The sequence below is a fragment of the Biomphalaria glabrata genome, chromosome 9, assembly GCF_947242115.1.
Source record: "Biomphalaria glabrata chromosome 9, xgBioGlab47.1, whole genome shotgun sequence".
In the NCBI taxonomy this organism is placed as follows: domain Eukaryota; kingdom Metazoa; phylum Mollusca; class Gastropoda; family Planorbidae; genus Biomphalaria; species Biomphalaria glabrata.
The window spans coordinates 3308620-3321686 of record NC_074719.1 but is presented as its reverse complement, the minus strand read 5'-3'; the positions used below and the strand labels follow the sequence as shown (position 1 = coordinate 3321686).

General features: G+C 36.2%; 1 protein-coding gene across 3 annotated transcripts in view; it reads right to left on the bottom strand.

The window, feature by feature from the left end:
• LOC106072935 (uncharacterized) overlaps nucleotides 1-10750 on the bottom strand; it is a 67719-nt gene extending 56969 nt beyond the window's left edge. For 2 of the 3 annotated variants that reach the window (XM_056040665.1, XM_056040666.1), the window contains exons 1-7: nucleotides 10498-10634; nucleotides 10077-10115; nucleotides 9704-9780; nucleotides 7480-7548; nucleotides 5600-5741; nucleotides 3953-4106; nucleotides 286-461 (exon numbers count right to left, since the gene is read on the bottom strand). In XM_056040665.1, coding sequence (XP_055896640.1) covers nucleotides 286-461; nucleotides 3953-4106; nucleotides 5600-5741; nucleotides 7480-7548; nucleotides 9704-9780; nucleotides 10077-10115; nucleotides 10498-10594 — 754 coding nt within the window. In that variant the 5' untranslated portion in view covers nucleotides 10595-10634. Of the gene's footprint in view, nucleotides 1-285; nucleotides 462-3952; nucleotides 4107-5599; nucleotides 5742-7479; nucleotides 7549-9703; nucleotides 9781-10076; nucleotides 10116-10497; nucleotides 10635-10736 lie in introns of those variants that run through there. The other variant, XM_056040667.1, reaches the window with a different exon arrangement.
• Nucleotides 10751-13067: the final 2317 nt, after the last annotated feature.

Genomic DNA, 13067 nt, shown 5'->3' with positions numbered 1-13067 from the left:
GTACCAATACATTGTGTTTAGATCGTTTAAAAATAAAAGAAACTTGCAAATTTGTTTTTCTATGAATAAAGTTCGTCAACAACAGTAGTTGCTATTTGTACGTACATTATGCGTGTGAATAGCACAGTATAAGATTAATAAGTCTATCTCGAAGTCTATCTACACTATTTCCGAATCCAAAAACCAGCACAGAAAGATTTAATACTTGCATGTACTACCACACCGTACACACTAAGCAAATACGGTTGGATGAGAAACCATGATACAATGAAAAAAAACAAATACCAGAAGAACAAATGACCCCAGCTTCTTCCCCGGGGACACAGTCATGATGACCCCAGTCTGAATGATGACAATCTTGTAAAGTCGACGTGTTTGGCTGACAGGACACTTGGTCGAGTAGATAGTTGTAAAAGTGGTTGGAGTGAAAGCCATTGTCCGTTACCGCTCTGGCGCCAGATCTGTCAAGGTCAAGGTTAAATTCAAATTAATTCATGGGTAGAATCGTTCATTGCGATCACAAGAAAATGTAATTACAAATAGATCCAGGGCCTCTACTTATTTACATCCGGCCCTGTCTAGCACAAACTTTTAAGATAAAGAAAGTGTCACAGGCATAGATATAAATAAATATAGACTGGAAAAAGGAAATAACTTCATGTAACTTGAAAACATGTATATCTATTGTTTGTTGTAAAATGTTTTACATGTTTCGGATGTTCCTTCAGAGTTGAAGATAGTTTACTTCCTAGTCCAAACCTCCCGCAGGACGACGGGGGATGGGAGCGGGCAGGGTTTGAACCCTGGACCGTCGATAAATCCGAACGACAGTCCAGCGCGCAAACCGGATTTCCGAATTCTGAAAAGTTGCATGATCTTCATTCTTAGAGATTAAACAAAACTACACTGCTGTATAATAAAGTACACAAAATTGCAAGTCACAAATTTACGTTTCATAAAACTCTTTTATCGGCCAGTCTATATTAATTTATGTCAATGGTCACAGGCAAAATAGTTAACTTATTGCACCTTATTGCACTTTGGTGAATTTTGTGAATATAGAGTGTGAAAATGTAAATAGTGCGCATGAGTGACGTAAGACCAGAAGTACGGTCGTCGGAGAGATCGATAGTTTTAGAAAGTTGAAGAGTCTTAGGATTTGTTCTGTTGTGCTGCGACCTTGTCTAAAGCCCGCTTGTTCTTCTGATATAACTTTGTCAGTGTCTTAGCAGGTTTAGTGAAAATGCTACCGCGTCTTGTGATTACATATGCCCAACATGTGACAGCAGCTTTGTATCAAGGATTGGCCTTTTTAGTCACACAAGAAGTTGCAAAGGTAAAAGATCATCTGTCGAGGCCACAGATTATTATTTTAACATGACTTTGCTGGGATGGCTTGTGGGAATGATGGTGCGGTAGTTTTTGAGTTTTAAAATGCCTTTCTAAGGAAGAGGGATGCTGAGTGTTGGATCAAGTGCTTGGGCCATTCTCCTGACTGCCAGATCTTGTTGCAAATCTTAAAAAGTGTGTTTATCATAGTTTCTCATCCAGCCTGTAGAAGTTCACCAGGAATATTGTCAACTTCGGTCAATTTTCCCTTTTTTGCCGAATAGCAGAGTCCAGATGAAAACAATTATTTTACCTTTGATAACCCAGCATGTGACAGACAACTCAAGACAATATGGAAAGACAAAGGCATAGCCCTCCACAACAAAGTCAGGCTGATGCGCTCTCTGGCCATGATCACATTCTTATATGCCTGAGTCTTGGTTTATGTAGTCATTCAATTTCGCAACAATGAAACAATATATAAATTACAGTTGTTGTTTTTTTACTGGATGTCAAACTTGAAAACTGATCATTTTATACGCATCTATTTAATAGATTTTCTGTTGGTTCTTAATAAATTTTCTGTACTCCTCCATGGTTCCAAACATTGAAGCTGCATTTTCATATCTTTGAGCTCCACATATCAATTCTAGCTCAACCTTTTCTACGCATTTTAAAATATTAAGTTAATCTCATCGGCGTTTTTTGTCTGCCTTATTATCGTAGAACTTCTGAATCTGATCAGTGTGTGCTATGTGCTATGTCAGGTGTGCTACGTCAGGTGTGTTGTCAAACAAAATACAAAAGTGCTTGGGTCATTCTGACTCTAATATCTTGTACGTGTTGCTAAAACATTTATAAACTTTTTTTTAACATTACAGACGTACTTCCGGCTTTGGGTTGTATTTACACAACATTTCCATCATTTCAAATTCTTTATTCGTTATAGACTCGTTGCTAGTATGGTCACAAAATGTCAAATAGTCTGCTTTTATAGAAACAATCTGTGCTATAGTGGGAAGCGTGGTCGAGAGGCTAAGTGCGCTTGAACTTGGCTTGGCTTGGCTACCTAGAAGGGGGCTCAAGGTTCGACACCCGACTCGGGCAGATTGTGTTTACTGAGCAGCACGGAAAACCAACTCCCCCCCCCCCCCACACACACTGGTCCACAAATGAGATTGGACCAAAGCGCTCTGAGCAGGCTATGAAAGTAGCGCTGTATAAAAGCTATAATAATAATAATATCTCCTTGCCTTGTTTTTCTTGTTTAAATCAACTTTAGCAACAACTTCTTTGTCACTTGTGTTTGTAGCAGGATGCTCTTGTTTTTTTCAATTTTAAAATCCAGATGAATTCTTCATACGTCTTTTGCGTACTGGCGTACTTTTCCTTTGTTCTGGATAATTACTTTCTTAAATCATGTGAAATTTACACACGTCAACAAGAAAAAATCCCCCAAAATATTCAAGTATATTATTCGACTGACTCATTGTAACATTTCCTCCAGCTTGGCTAGAACTTCTTTTTAAATTCAATCATCATAGTCAGAAATCTCAATGGCCACTTATTTACTTTCCGATTCTACAAACATTTACATTAGTTACATGTGAGATCTGAATAATGTCGTCATTTGTTAAACAGCGACTATTGGTTGGCATCCTGATATTACGGTGCTAGCTACAATTCAATAGATTCGATTAAAACAATTTGTTGTTTTTTTTTAATCAAAGCAGTGTTCAGATACATACATGCAGCTGGTATACATATGAAAGAAAGATTTCACGTTTTCCTTGTGATATTAAGTATGATATAACATTAAACATTTTGATAGAATTTCATTAAAAAAGGAAAATAAAAATTTAAAAAAAGTATATAGATCTATTTATTACTTGTGAATGACATGTTCCAATATTTAGCCACTGTCGTTTACTTTTTAAAAATTGTCAGTTAGTCCCAAAGTGCATTTTTTTCCTTAGGTGTCACCCCCTAAAGGGTGTCACCCGGTGGGGACCGAACCGCCGCACCCCCTTGCGACGCCACTGATCCTAGGTATCATATTTAAAGACCGCATCACAAACGAAATGATTAGAGACAGGGTTACGACAGTGATTGGACCCCACGATGACCTACTAACTAGTGTAAAAAACGGAAACTCAAACTCTATGGTCTTTGGGGCTTCCAAAGACCTCAGGGAACAGTACCATGAAAAAGAATAAGAGTCAGACAGAGAAAAAGGAGATCGTCCCTGCAGTATTGAGATACATGGTGATTAAGCGGTAATTTCGACTAGAAAACTTTTTTTTTTTATTTTTAAAATATATTTTGCTTGTTTTTTTTTTAAATTAAACTTTATATTCTCAGTACCAATAAATTGTGTTATAGAGCGTTAAAAAAAATGCAATTTTTTTCCTATGAATAAAATTAAGTCAACAAGAGTAGTTGTTATTTGCATGTACACTATACGTGTATATAGCACAGTAAAAGATTAACAAGCATTGATTATGTGACATAAATGATAGCACATCAAGTCTTGAAATATAGTAAACGTTTGTTCCGAAACGTATGTGTCCCTATGTGTTACGATGAACCAGATTTGACTGTATTTTGAAAACAATAGTTTTACCTTTGATACCCCAGCATGTGACAGACCACCTCGGCTTCAAGCTGAGACCATCCATCGTCGCAGACGAATCCCCAATTGTTTTTGTGAAACACTTCCACAGTTCCATCGTATCTGTTTTGTCCATCTCTTAGTCGTAACTGTAGGTCAGTGTTGGCTGTGAAATGCGCAAATGATTCATTCAAATATAGACTTGACATAGTAGCCTCGAAGATACGATTTTTTATATCCCCCTGCTAAATTATCAATGAAGCAAAGCCCATGGAAATCCGAGGAGAAGACTTTTTTTAAGACATGACAGAACTATGACAGAACTGTATTATATAAGATAAGATAAGAACTATGACAAAACAATGACAGAACTGTATTATATAAGATAAGATAAGAACTATGACAGAACTATGTCAGAACTATGACAGAACTATGTCAGAACTATGACAGAACTGTATTATATAAGATAAGATAAGAACTATGACAGAACAATGACAGAACTGTATTATATAAGATAAGATAAGATCTATGACAGAACTATGACAGAACTATGTCAGAACTATGACAGAACAATGACAGAACTATGACAGAACTGTATTATATAAGATAAGATAAGAACTATGACAGAACTATGACAGAACTATGACAGAACAATGAGAGAACTATGTCAGAACTATGACAGAACAATTACAGAACTATGTGAGAACTATGACAGAACAATGACAGAACTATGACAGAACTGTATTATATAAGATAAGATAAGAACTATGACAGAACTATGTCAGAACTATGACAGAATTGTATTATATAAGATAAGATAAGAACTATGACAGAACTATGACAGAACTGTATTATATAAGATAAGATAAGAACTTTGACAGAACTATGACATAATTATGGCAGAACTATGACAGAACGACAGCGATGCTCCACTCTGCTAATACATTGCTTTAAAGATGTGTAAAAAAAAAGCTATATTTATTCTATTATCAATGCTAGAGTGAAAGTCAAAGCACTTACATAGCTTAAACAGGTTAAACGTGGGATGTGTGGTCTAGAGGCTAAGTACGCTTGAGCTTGGCTTGGCTACCTATCAAGGGAGATTGAGGTTCGACACCCGACTTGAGCAGAGTTGTGTTTACTGAGCGCCTAAAGGCAGCACGGAAAACCTTCTCCCAGATATCCCGTCCCCCAACTGGTCCACAAATGAGATTGGACCACAGCGTTCTGAGCATGCTATAAGCATAAAAGTGACGCTATATAAAAGCTATTAAAAAAATCTTTTTTTTTTCAGAGTGGTCTTTTACTATGTAAAACTGTCCGGGCACAAATTCTGTTTAACAAATTAATTTATAATTAAGATTATGACTTTTTCTAATTTCTAACCAACGAACAGTAGCTAGACTCGACTCTTTACTCAACGATATATATTCTCTCTCTCTCTCTCTCTCGGAAGTTTCTAAACATGCAGTAGCGTGAATAAGAGGTGCGAAATAGGAGGACCGCACCGTGTGACACTAACCCTAGTGACGCAGCTGAGGACATACATTTGTATTTCGCTAATTTAAGATTACAATCAGATAAATTGATCTTCATACAGTAAAATAGTCAGTTAGCATGCAGGTGAAAATAGAAAAAAAAAAGTTGATAGACTCTTACTTGTATCAGAACAAAGCCGACCATTGCAATCATTCCAATGGCAGCACTTGAGGCACAGGTTGTCTCTCTTGTCTCTTGCTTCTGTCTCTGTATCGCGTTTACCAACTAGCAGGTCGTTCTCGGTGTTGTAATGTTGACAGAACTGGGTCGTCGTCGACACAAGCACATACATAAATAAAAACATATAAATAAAAACATATAAATAAAAACATATAAATAAAAACATATAAATAAAAACAAAGAAATAATAAATAAATAAATAAATAAATACAAATAAATAAATGAATATATAAATTAAAAAAATAAATAGATAAAAATAAATAAATGATTATATATATATATATATATATCTATATATATATATAGGGCCTATATATATATATATAGGGCCTATATATATATATATATATATATATAGGGCCTATATATATATATATCACACTACTTCAAAAACGTATGGGCCAAAATTTAGTGAAATTTCAATTCAACAAAAACTACCTTTCTGGTTTAAATTTCACTTATGTTCACAGGCAAGTGTGGTAGGAACGTATATTTTATGGGATTATCTTATTAAACGTTTGCTCTTATCATGTAATATATGTGTAAAATTCGGCCCACAAATTCTCTATCATGTGATGGGCATCCATTTCTAGGTGTATCGGTCCTTAAAAATCATTGTTAAGTTTGATAATGTATCGATATGCATGCCTAGAGTGAACTCTATATCTTAATAAGCAATAATAAGTCTTTTTAAATCAGCAATTATGTAGGCCCTAAAATGATGAAGCCTACTAGAAGCACTGTCAACATTCTACATTTTATTTTCGGAAAATGTGTTTGATTAAAATAGTATTACACTGTAATGTCTGTGAAAGATTTTTTTTTTAACACGACGCCCAGAGGGCCTTTTATAAAAATAATAATATAAGAAGAATATTATACAACCTTTAACAACTTGATATGTGTTATAGTGACTTCGATCAGGCCATTTCGGTGGCCCTACCGGCCCATTTGGGTACCGGGCCACCGGGCATTTTCCCAATTGCCCATATAGCCAGTCCGATGTTTGTTTTATTGTGCAGGCAGTTCTATTTTTAGCTGTAGCATGAGATTGGGATCTTAAATACAATCTACTAGTTGACCCAAAAGTTAAGTCTGTCCTTCTATAAGGTTCAGAAACTTGGAGTGTTACTAAAACAAATATGGTAAAGCTCCAGACCTTTGTTAACAGATGCCTACGCCGGATATTAGGTGGCCAGAAAATATAACTACTATCAATTTGTGGGAGAGAACTAGACAAAAACCCATAGCCCAAGACATCACAAAACGAAAATGGAGCTGGATAGGACACACCCTGCGAAAACCAGCTACCAATGTTGCAAGGCAGGCACTTGACTGGAACCCACAAGGAAAGTGGGCAGACAGAAGAAAACCTGGAAGAGGTCAGTCATCAGTGAAGCTGAGGGTACTGGAATGACATGGGAGCAGATGAAGAAAGCTGCTCAGAACCGAGTTCGGTGGAGAGGTGTGGTTGCGGCCCTATGCTCCCCTGGGAGTGCACAGGATTAAAAAGTAAGTAGTCGACCCACGGCGTAGCATACGCCGTTATTTTGCAGGGCCGGCCTTAGGCCCCTATGTGACCGCAGAGGGCCCCGCACTTTCAAAGGACCCGCGCTAATTCTAGGTGTAAATTATAAAAAAAAATTGCAGAAATAAGAGAGTGATCTTTCCTTTACTTCTTCTTCTCGTCCAAGCTCTTGAGGGAAGAAGAGAATTAAATATATAGATTTATTATAGATTTAAAAATTGTTTCCGTTGTCGACGAACAAATTTCATGATTACAGTTCAGAGAAATCGATTGTAAAGAATGAGCTACCTACACCTTGCTTGGCGCAGCCCATGTCATATTGTATTCGTGAGTTGACATTGGTGGTATGGGTGTAGCACACCTGAAAATAACATACACATTTTTGTTCTTGAGGAAACTGTTAGGTTTAATCTAGAGTCAGACTACTGCATTTTAATTGAACAGATTCAAAAAAAGTTAATTTGACCTCATGAGAAGGCAATGTAAAGAAAAAGTTAGTTGGTTTGTAGTTCCAAACAGCTCGCACAATTAAAACTGCGTAGAAAATTAAACTTGAACAGCAGAAGCATAGCTAGAAATTTTCCATTGTTTGGGGACTCCTGGAGGGCTTGACCTATTTGGGGGGGGGGGCCGCTGCATTTTGCGTAATATTTAATTTTATTTTTTTAAATTAATGTAAAAACATTCATTCGGGGCTCCCCTCAAATGGGGGCCCAAGGGGATTTTGAAATGCTCCTCCTCCTTCCCCACGCTAGATACGCCACTAGCTACGCCACTGTTGAACAGACTTCGTTTTATACACATATGAGTATAACTTTTATTTATAAATATACAACAGGTTTTAACTTCACAAAAGGTGTAAAAAGCTAAAACTGAGACTTCAAACAAGAGCTATAACTCATTTTAAATTCACGTCTTTCTGTCTAACTTATCTCTCCCTAGTTCTCTCCCCTTCAACTTTCACACAATTATTTATTAACTTAAACTACGACAGACCAACTCGTGATTTCATCAGAATCTGTTTAGTCTACACAACCAGGCCATACCTCCACCTTTTCTCTTGGTTTTAGCAAGAAGACGCACATATATTCTATAACATACAGTCTTGTCTATTTAAGCAAATATAAAATATTAAAAAGAATGTATGAATCTATCGACAAGGTACAACACCAGGCAAAAAAAGTTCAAAACCAAGCAAAAGAAGGTACGAGACTAAACAAAAAGAAAAAAAAAACAAGCAAAAGAGGGTGCAAAACCAGGCAAAATAGGGCACATAACGACAAGTCTACAAAACCAGGCAAAAGAGGGCACATAACGACAAGTCTACAAAACCAGGCAAAAGAGGGCAAAAATAAGCAAAAGAAGGTACAAAACCAGGCAAAAAAAAAAGTTAAAAACAAGCAAAAGAAGGTACAAAACCAGGCAAAAAAAAAAGTTAAAAACAAGCAAAAGAAGGTACAAAACCAGGCAAAAAAAAAAGTTGAAAAACAAGCAAAAGAAGGTACAAAACCAGGCAAAATATGGTTAAAAAAAAGAAAACGAGTGTACTAAATCAAGTAAAAGAGAGCGCCATATGTAAAAGTAAACATTTTTTAAAGACATTTCTGAAAGAACTAAAAAATTGACAGCGATTTCCGTTTGTTATATAGATTAACTGGAATTGTAGGCAAACAAATGTCGGATCAGACGAATTGTGATCCCACACAAATTATTCATAACACACTCGACCAAGTTTGTAAATCAATTCTTAATTTTTAGTAACCATTATCTATTCTATATTAGCCTGCCATTGCACTAGTTCAGTATTTAAACCCAGCAGCCCCCGCGGGTGGTTAGGGCTAGGATGTAATAACCTTTGATTCTGTGGGAACATACGAAAATAGAAAACAAAACATTCCGAAAGTTTTTCACAAAGATCAAAATGAATTTTTAAGATAAAAAACTGTTGACTTGCGGAGTATGTGTACCTAGCCATCCTGTCTCTTGGTATTCTGACGGGTGGCTTCTGAATGATAGGAGTGGACATCTTTGGTTGCTACCACAATCTCACAGCACACCCACAAGCCCCATGTTAAACGGATGATTGGATTTATTTAGGACAAAAGAGTATTGTGTAGGGTCACAGCTGGGGCTGCGTAGTCATGTGAAATACTGCACTCCTCATTAATCAAAGGTCACAGCTGGGGCTGCGTAGCCAATGTGAAATACTGCACTCCTCATTAATCAAAGGTCACAGCTGGGGCTGCGTTGTCATGTGAAATACTGCACTCCTCTTTGATCAAAGGTCACAGCTGGGGCTGCGTAGTCATGTGGAAATACTGCACTCCTCTTTGATCAAAGGTCACAGCTGGGGCTGCGTAGTCATGTGGAAATACTGCACTCCTCATTAATCTTCGGACTTGAAGACAAGCTTTATTATTGTGCACCAATATATCCCACACTGTCTAAAAAGTTAAGCATCATCATCAATTCGACAAGCAAAAGAGAAAGAGCAACATGTAACAAATATCACTGACCTCATGCTCTGCACATGTAACAGAATTGTTACAATAAAGCTGGTACGAAGTACACTGTAAACATGTTAGTGACTCCACTGTAAATATATATATAAATATATATATATATTATTGTATGATACAGCTGTACGAAAGTAAATGAAATCTGTAAATATTCTTTTTTTGGTTTTTATAAATCATTGATTTTACCAATATGTAGACCAAACAAGTCATATAGGTATAGAATACAAAACTTCATTTTTGAGTTAAAAACTCTTTTTTTTTTAATATAAGAAAATCTTTTTAAAAACTAGTAAAAAAATATTTACAAAATTTCGTTTCTTATATTTATTAATTAACAAGGGAATGAATACATAATTATAATTGCTCTTACCTCTCCATAAATGAAACCAAAGCAGTAAAAGTAAATAACCTGCAGATGTGAGAAAATAGTTACATTTCTATTACCTCTTTATTATCCTAAAACAAGCTAATATACACTGGAGTTACATAAAATTATGCAATAATCAATAAATGCACATATGGATAGAATGCATAAGAGGAGATAAGTGACTTATAAAATCCAGCATCAAAACTATTTCCAGGCTATGGATCTGTATACACGCGTAATTATGTGCTTGATTTAGGCCTAAGGGGAATGACTTCTCTTGTTTTCAACATAATATCACTCATTAAAAAAGCTTTCAAAATGTAAACATCTAATTAGTGATTCATTTACATATTGACTATGAGATAGAGCTAGTAAATAGTGGAGTTTCGTGACCCATTTTTAGAACTGATTTTTTTGCTTTTACCTCGGGATATGTTGAAATTATCAACTGCACACATCGAGACCCCAAACGCGTGTTTATCTTTGTATGTGATTACTGAATCTTTACGAAGTTTTTCCATTTAAAAAGTTTTAACCATAGTTTTGTTACGTTCTTTACTTTATAGTAATATTTATATACATATATTTTAATTCTATTATACTTTTTTCTTTGATAGCTGTTATAAAGTAAAAATCTATTTTAACTTTGCTTAGACTACCCACAGGGCATGCTTCTATCCCACATGAAACCAACTTTAAAATATCACTTTTTCCTTTAATTAACTTTTATAGGCAAGTATTTTAATGACTATGGGAAAACCGCCTTCTGTTTGAGAAAGTCGTCAAGTAGACCTTTGATAAGTTCAAGATGTCCTATTGTTCCACTTAACCCTGGTATAATCACACTTCTACTAGGAAACAGAAGAAACATGCCAGTTTTTTTTGTATATGATTAACTCGCTAGATTCAAGTCTATAGTTCCATGATGTCATACTATAAAAATAGTCTAAATAAATTCATTACATTACCACAGTTTTATTTTGTTACACTTTTACAAATGAGTCTACGAGATGGTCTCGAGGAAGTGCCAAGTGCAAAAGAGTGTGTGTTCAAGTCTTGATTTGTAAAAGGAAAGTTCCCTTACTGTTTCAGACCTTGCGATCTATAGGGCAGATGATGTAAAGGTCAAGTGTTTTCTGTGGCTCAAGTTAACTAGGGTGTCATCTGGCCAGCACAACGACCAACCGCCTTTACTTTTCCCCAACTAATGTTAGGTACTCTAATATTAGAGTTGGGTGGACTCGGAGATACCAAAATTCAAAAACCCCAGTCTTCACCAGGATTCAAACCCGGGACAACCGGCTCGAAAGCCAAGCACTTTACCACTAAGCCACCACGAAAAAAATAAATCAGTCTAGAATGTGAAGTATTTTTCTTCTATTAATTCTATATGATTTCTATTCATTTTAATAAGTTTTATGTTGGATCTACCTGCATTGAGTGTAAAACTTTCGTACATTCTATTTGATTAGATCACTAAAAACTTCGTCCATTTTCTCACAATGTTGTGTGATATATAAAATTTTCCAGAATAAAGGATCGTCACAAAATGTATACGGAGACTTGATAAACTACTGCTTTAAGTCGCTTGGAGAAATGTGATAAATAATATTGTCAAGCCTTTCATTCTCTGATATATTTCATTTTTAAAAAATCATGCTCAGTTATTAACGTTTTGACTCTTTCTCTCCGTAATTATTTACCACATTCTGGTGGAATCAACGCTGGTATCGTCACTTAGGAGAGAAAGAGTTAACAACAGTCAGGCTCCGAGCTTTAATGGTGAAAAAAATATGAATAAACTTGCCATGTCACATACACATGCCTGATAGCAGCTCTAGAGAACAGTCTTTGAGGGAGAAAGGTTAACAGAATTTGATGATAGTCGAAACCTAGGCCCTATATTTGTAGGGACTGGTTGTTTCTAGGCTGTGTTGTGTGTCGCTGTGTTGTGTGTCGCTGTGTGTGTGTGTCCTCGTTATTGAGTTTCATCAATTTTTTCTTCCCTTTCTTCTCAGTCTAAACATTCTACTCTCTGGCTGCATGTTTATCTCATGAGTATTATTTACTAGTGACAATGTTTTTTGTCTTCCTTTGTAAGGCTTTGTCGTCTCTTTGTTCTCCTTTGTAAGGCTTTGTGTTCCCTTTGGATCACTTTTGTAAGTTTGTCTTCCCGTCTTTCATTCTTTGTAAGGCTTTGTCCTCTTATTTGTCTTCCTTTGTAAGGCTTTGTCCTCTTATTTGTCTTCCTTTGTAAGGCTTTGTCCTCTTATTTGTCTTCCTTTGTAAGGCTTTGTCCTCTTTTTTGTCTTCCTTTGTAAGGCTTAGTCCTCCTATTTGTCTTCCTTTGTAAGGCTTTGTCCTCTTTTTTGTCTTCCTTTGTAAGGCTTTGTCCTCCTATTTGTCTTCCTTTGTAAGGCTTTGTCCTCCTATTAGTCTTCCTTTGTAAGGCTTTGTCCTCCTATTTGTCTTCCTTTGTAAGGCTTTGTCCTCCTATTTGTCTTCCTTTGTAAGGCTTTGTCCTCCTATTTTGTCTTCCTTTGTAAGGCTTTGTCCTCCTATTTGTCTTCCTTTGTAAGGCTTTGTCCTCCTATTTTGTCTTCCTTTGTAAGGCTTTGTCCTCCTATTTGTCTTCCTTTGTAAGGCTTTGTCCTCCTATTTGTCTTCCTTTGTAAGGCTTTGTCCTCCTATTTGTCTTCCTTTGTAAAACTTTGTCCTCCTATTTGTCTTCCATTGTAAGGCTTTGTCCTCCTATTTGTCTTCCTTTGTAAGGCTTTGTCCTCCTATTTGTCTTCCTTTGTAAGGCTTTGTCCTCCTATTTGTCTTCCTTTGTAAGGCTTTGTCCTCCTATTTGTCTTCCTTTGTAAGGCTTTGTCCTCCTATTTGTCTTCCTTTGTAAGGCTTTGTCCTCCTATTTGCCTTCCTTTGTAAGGCTTTGTCCTCCTATTTGTCTTCCTTTGTAAGGCTTTGTCCTCCTATTTGTCTTCCTTTGTA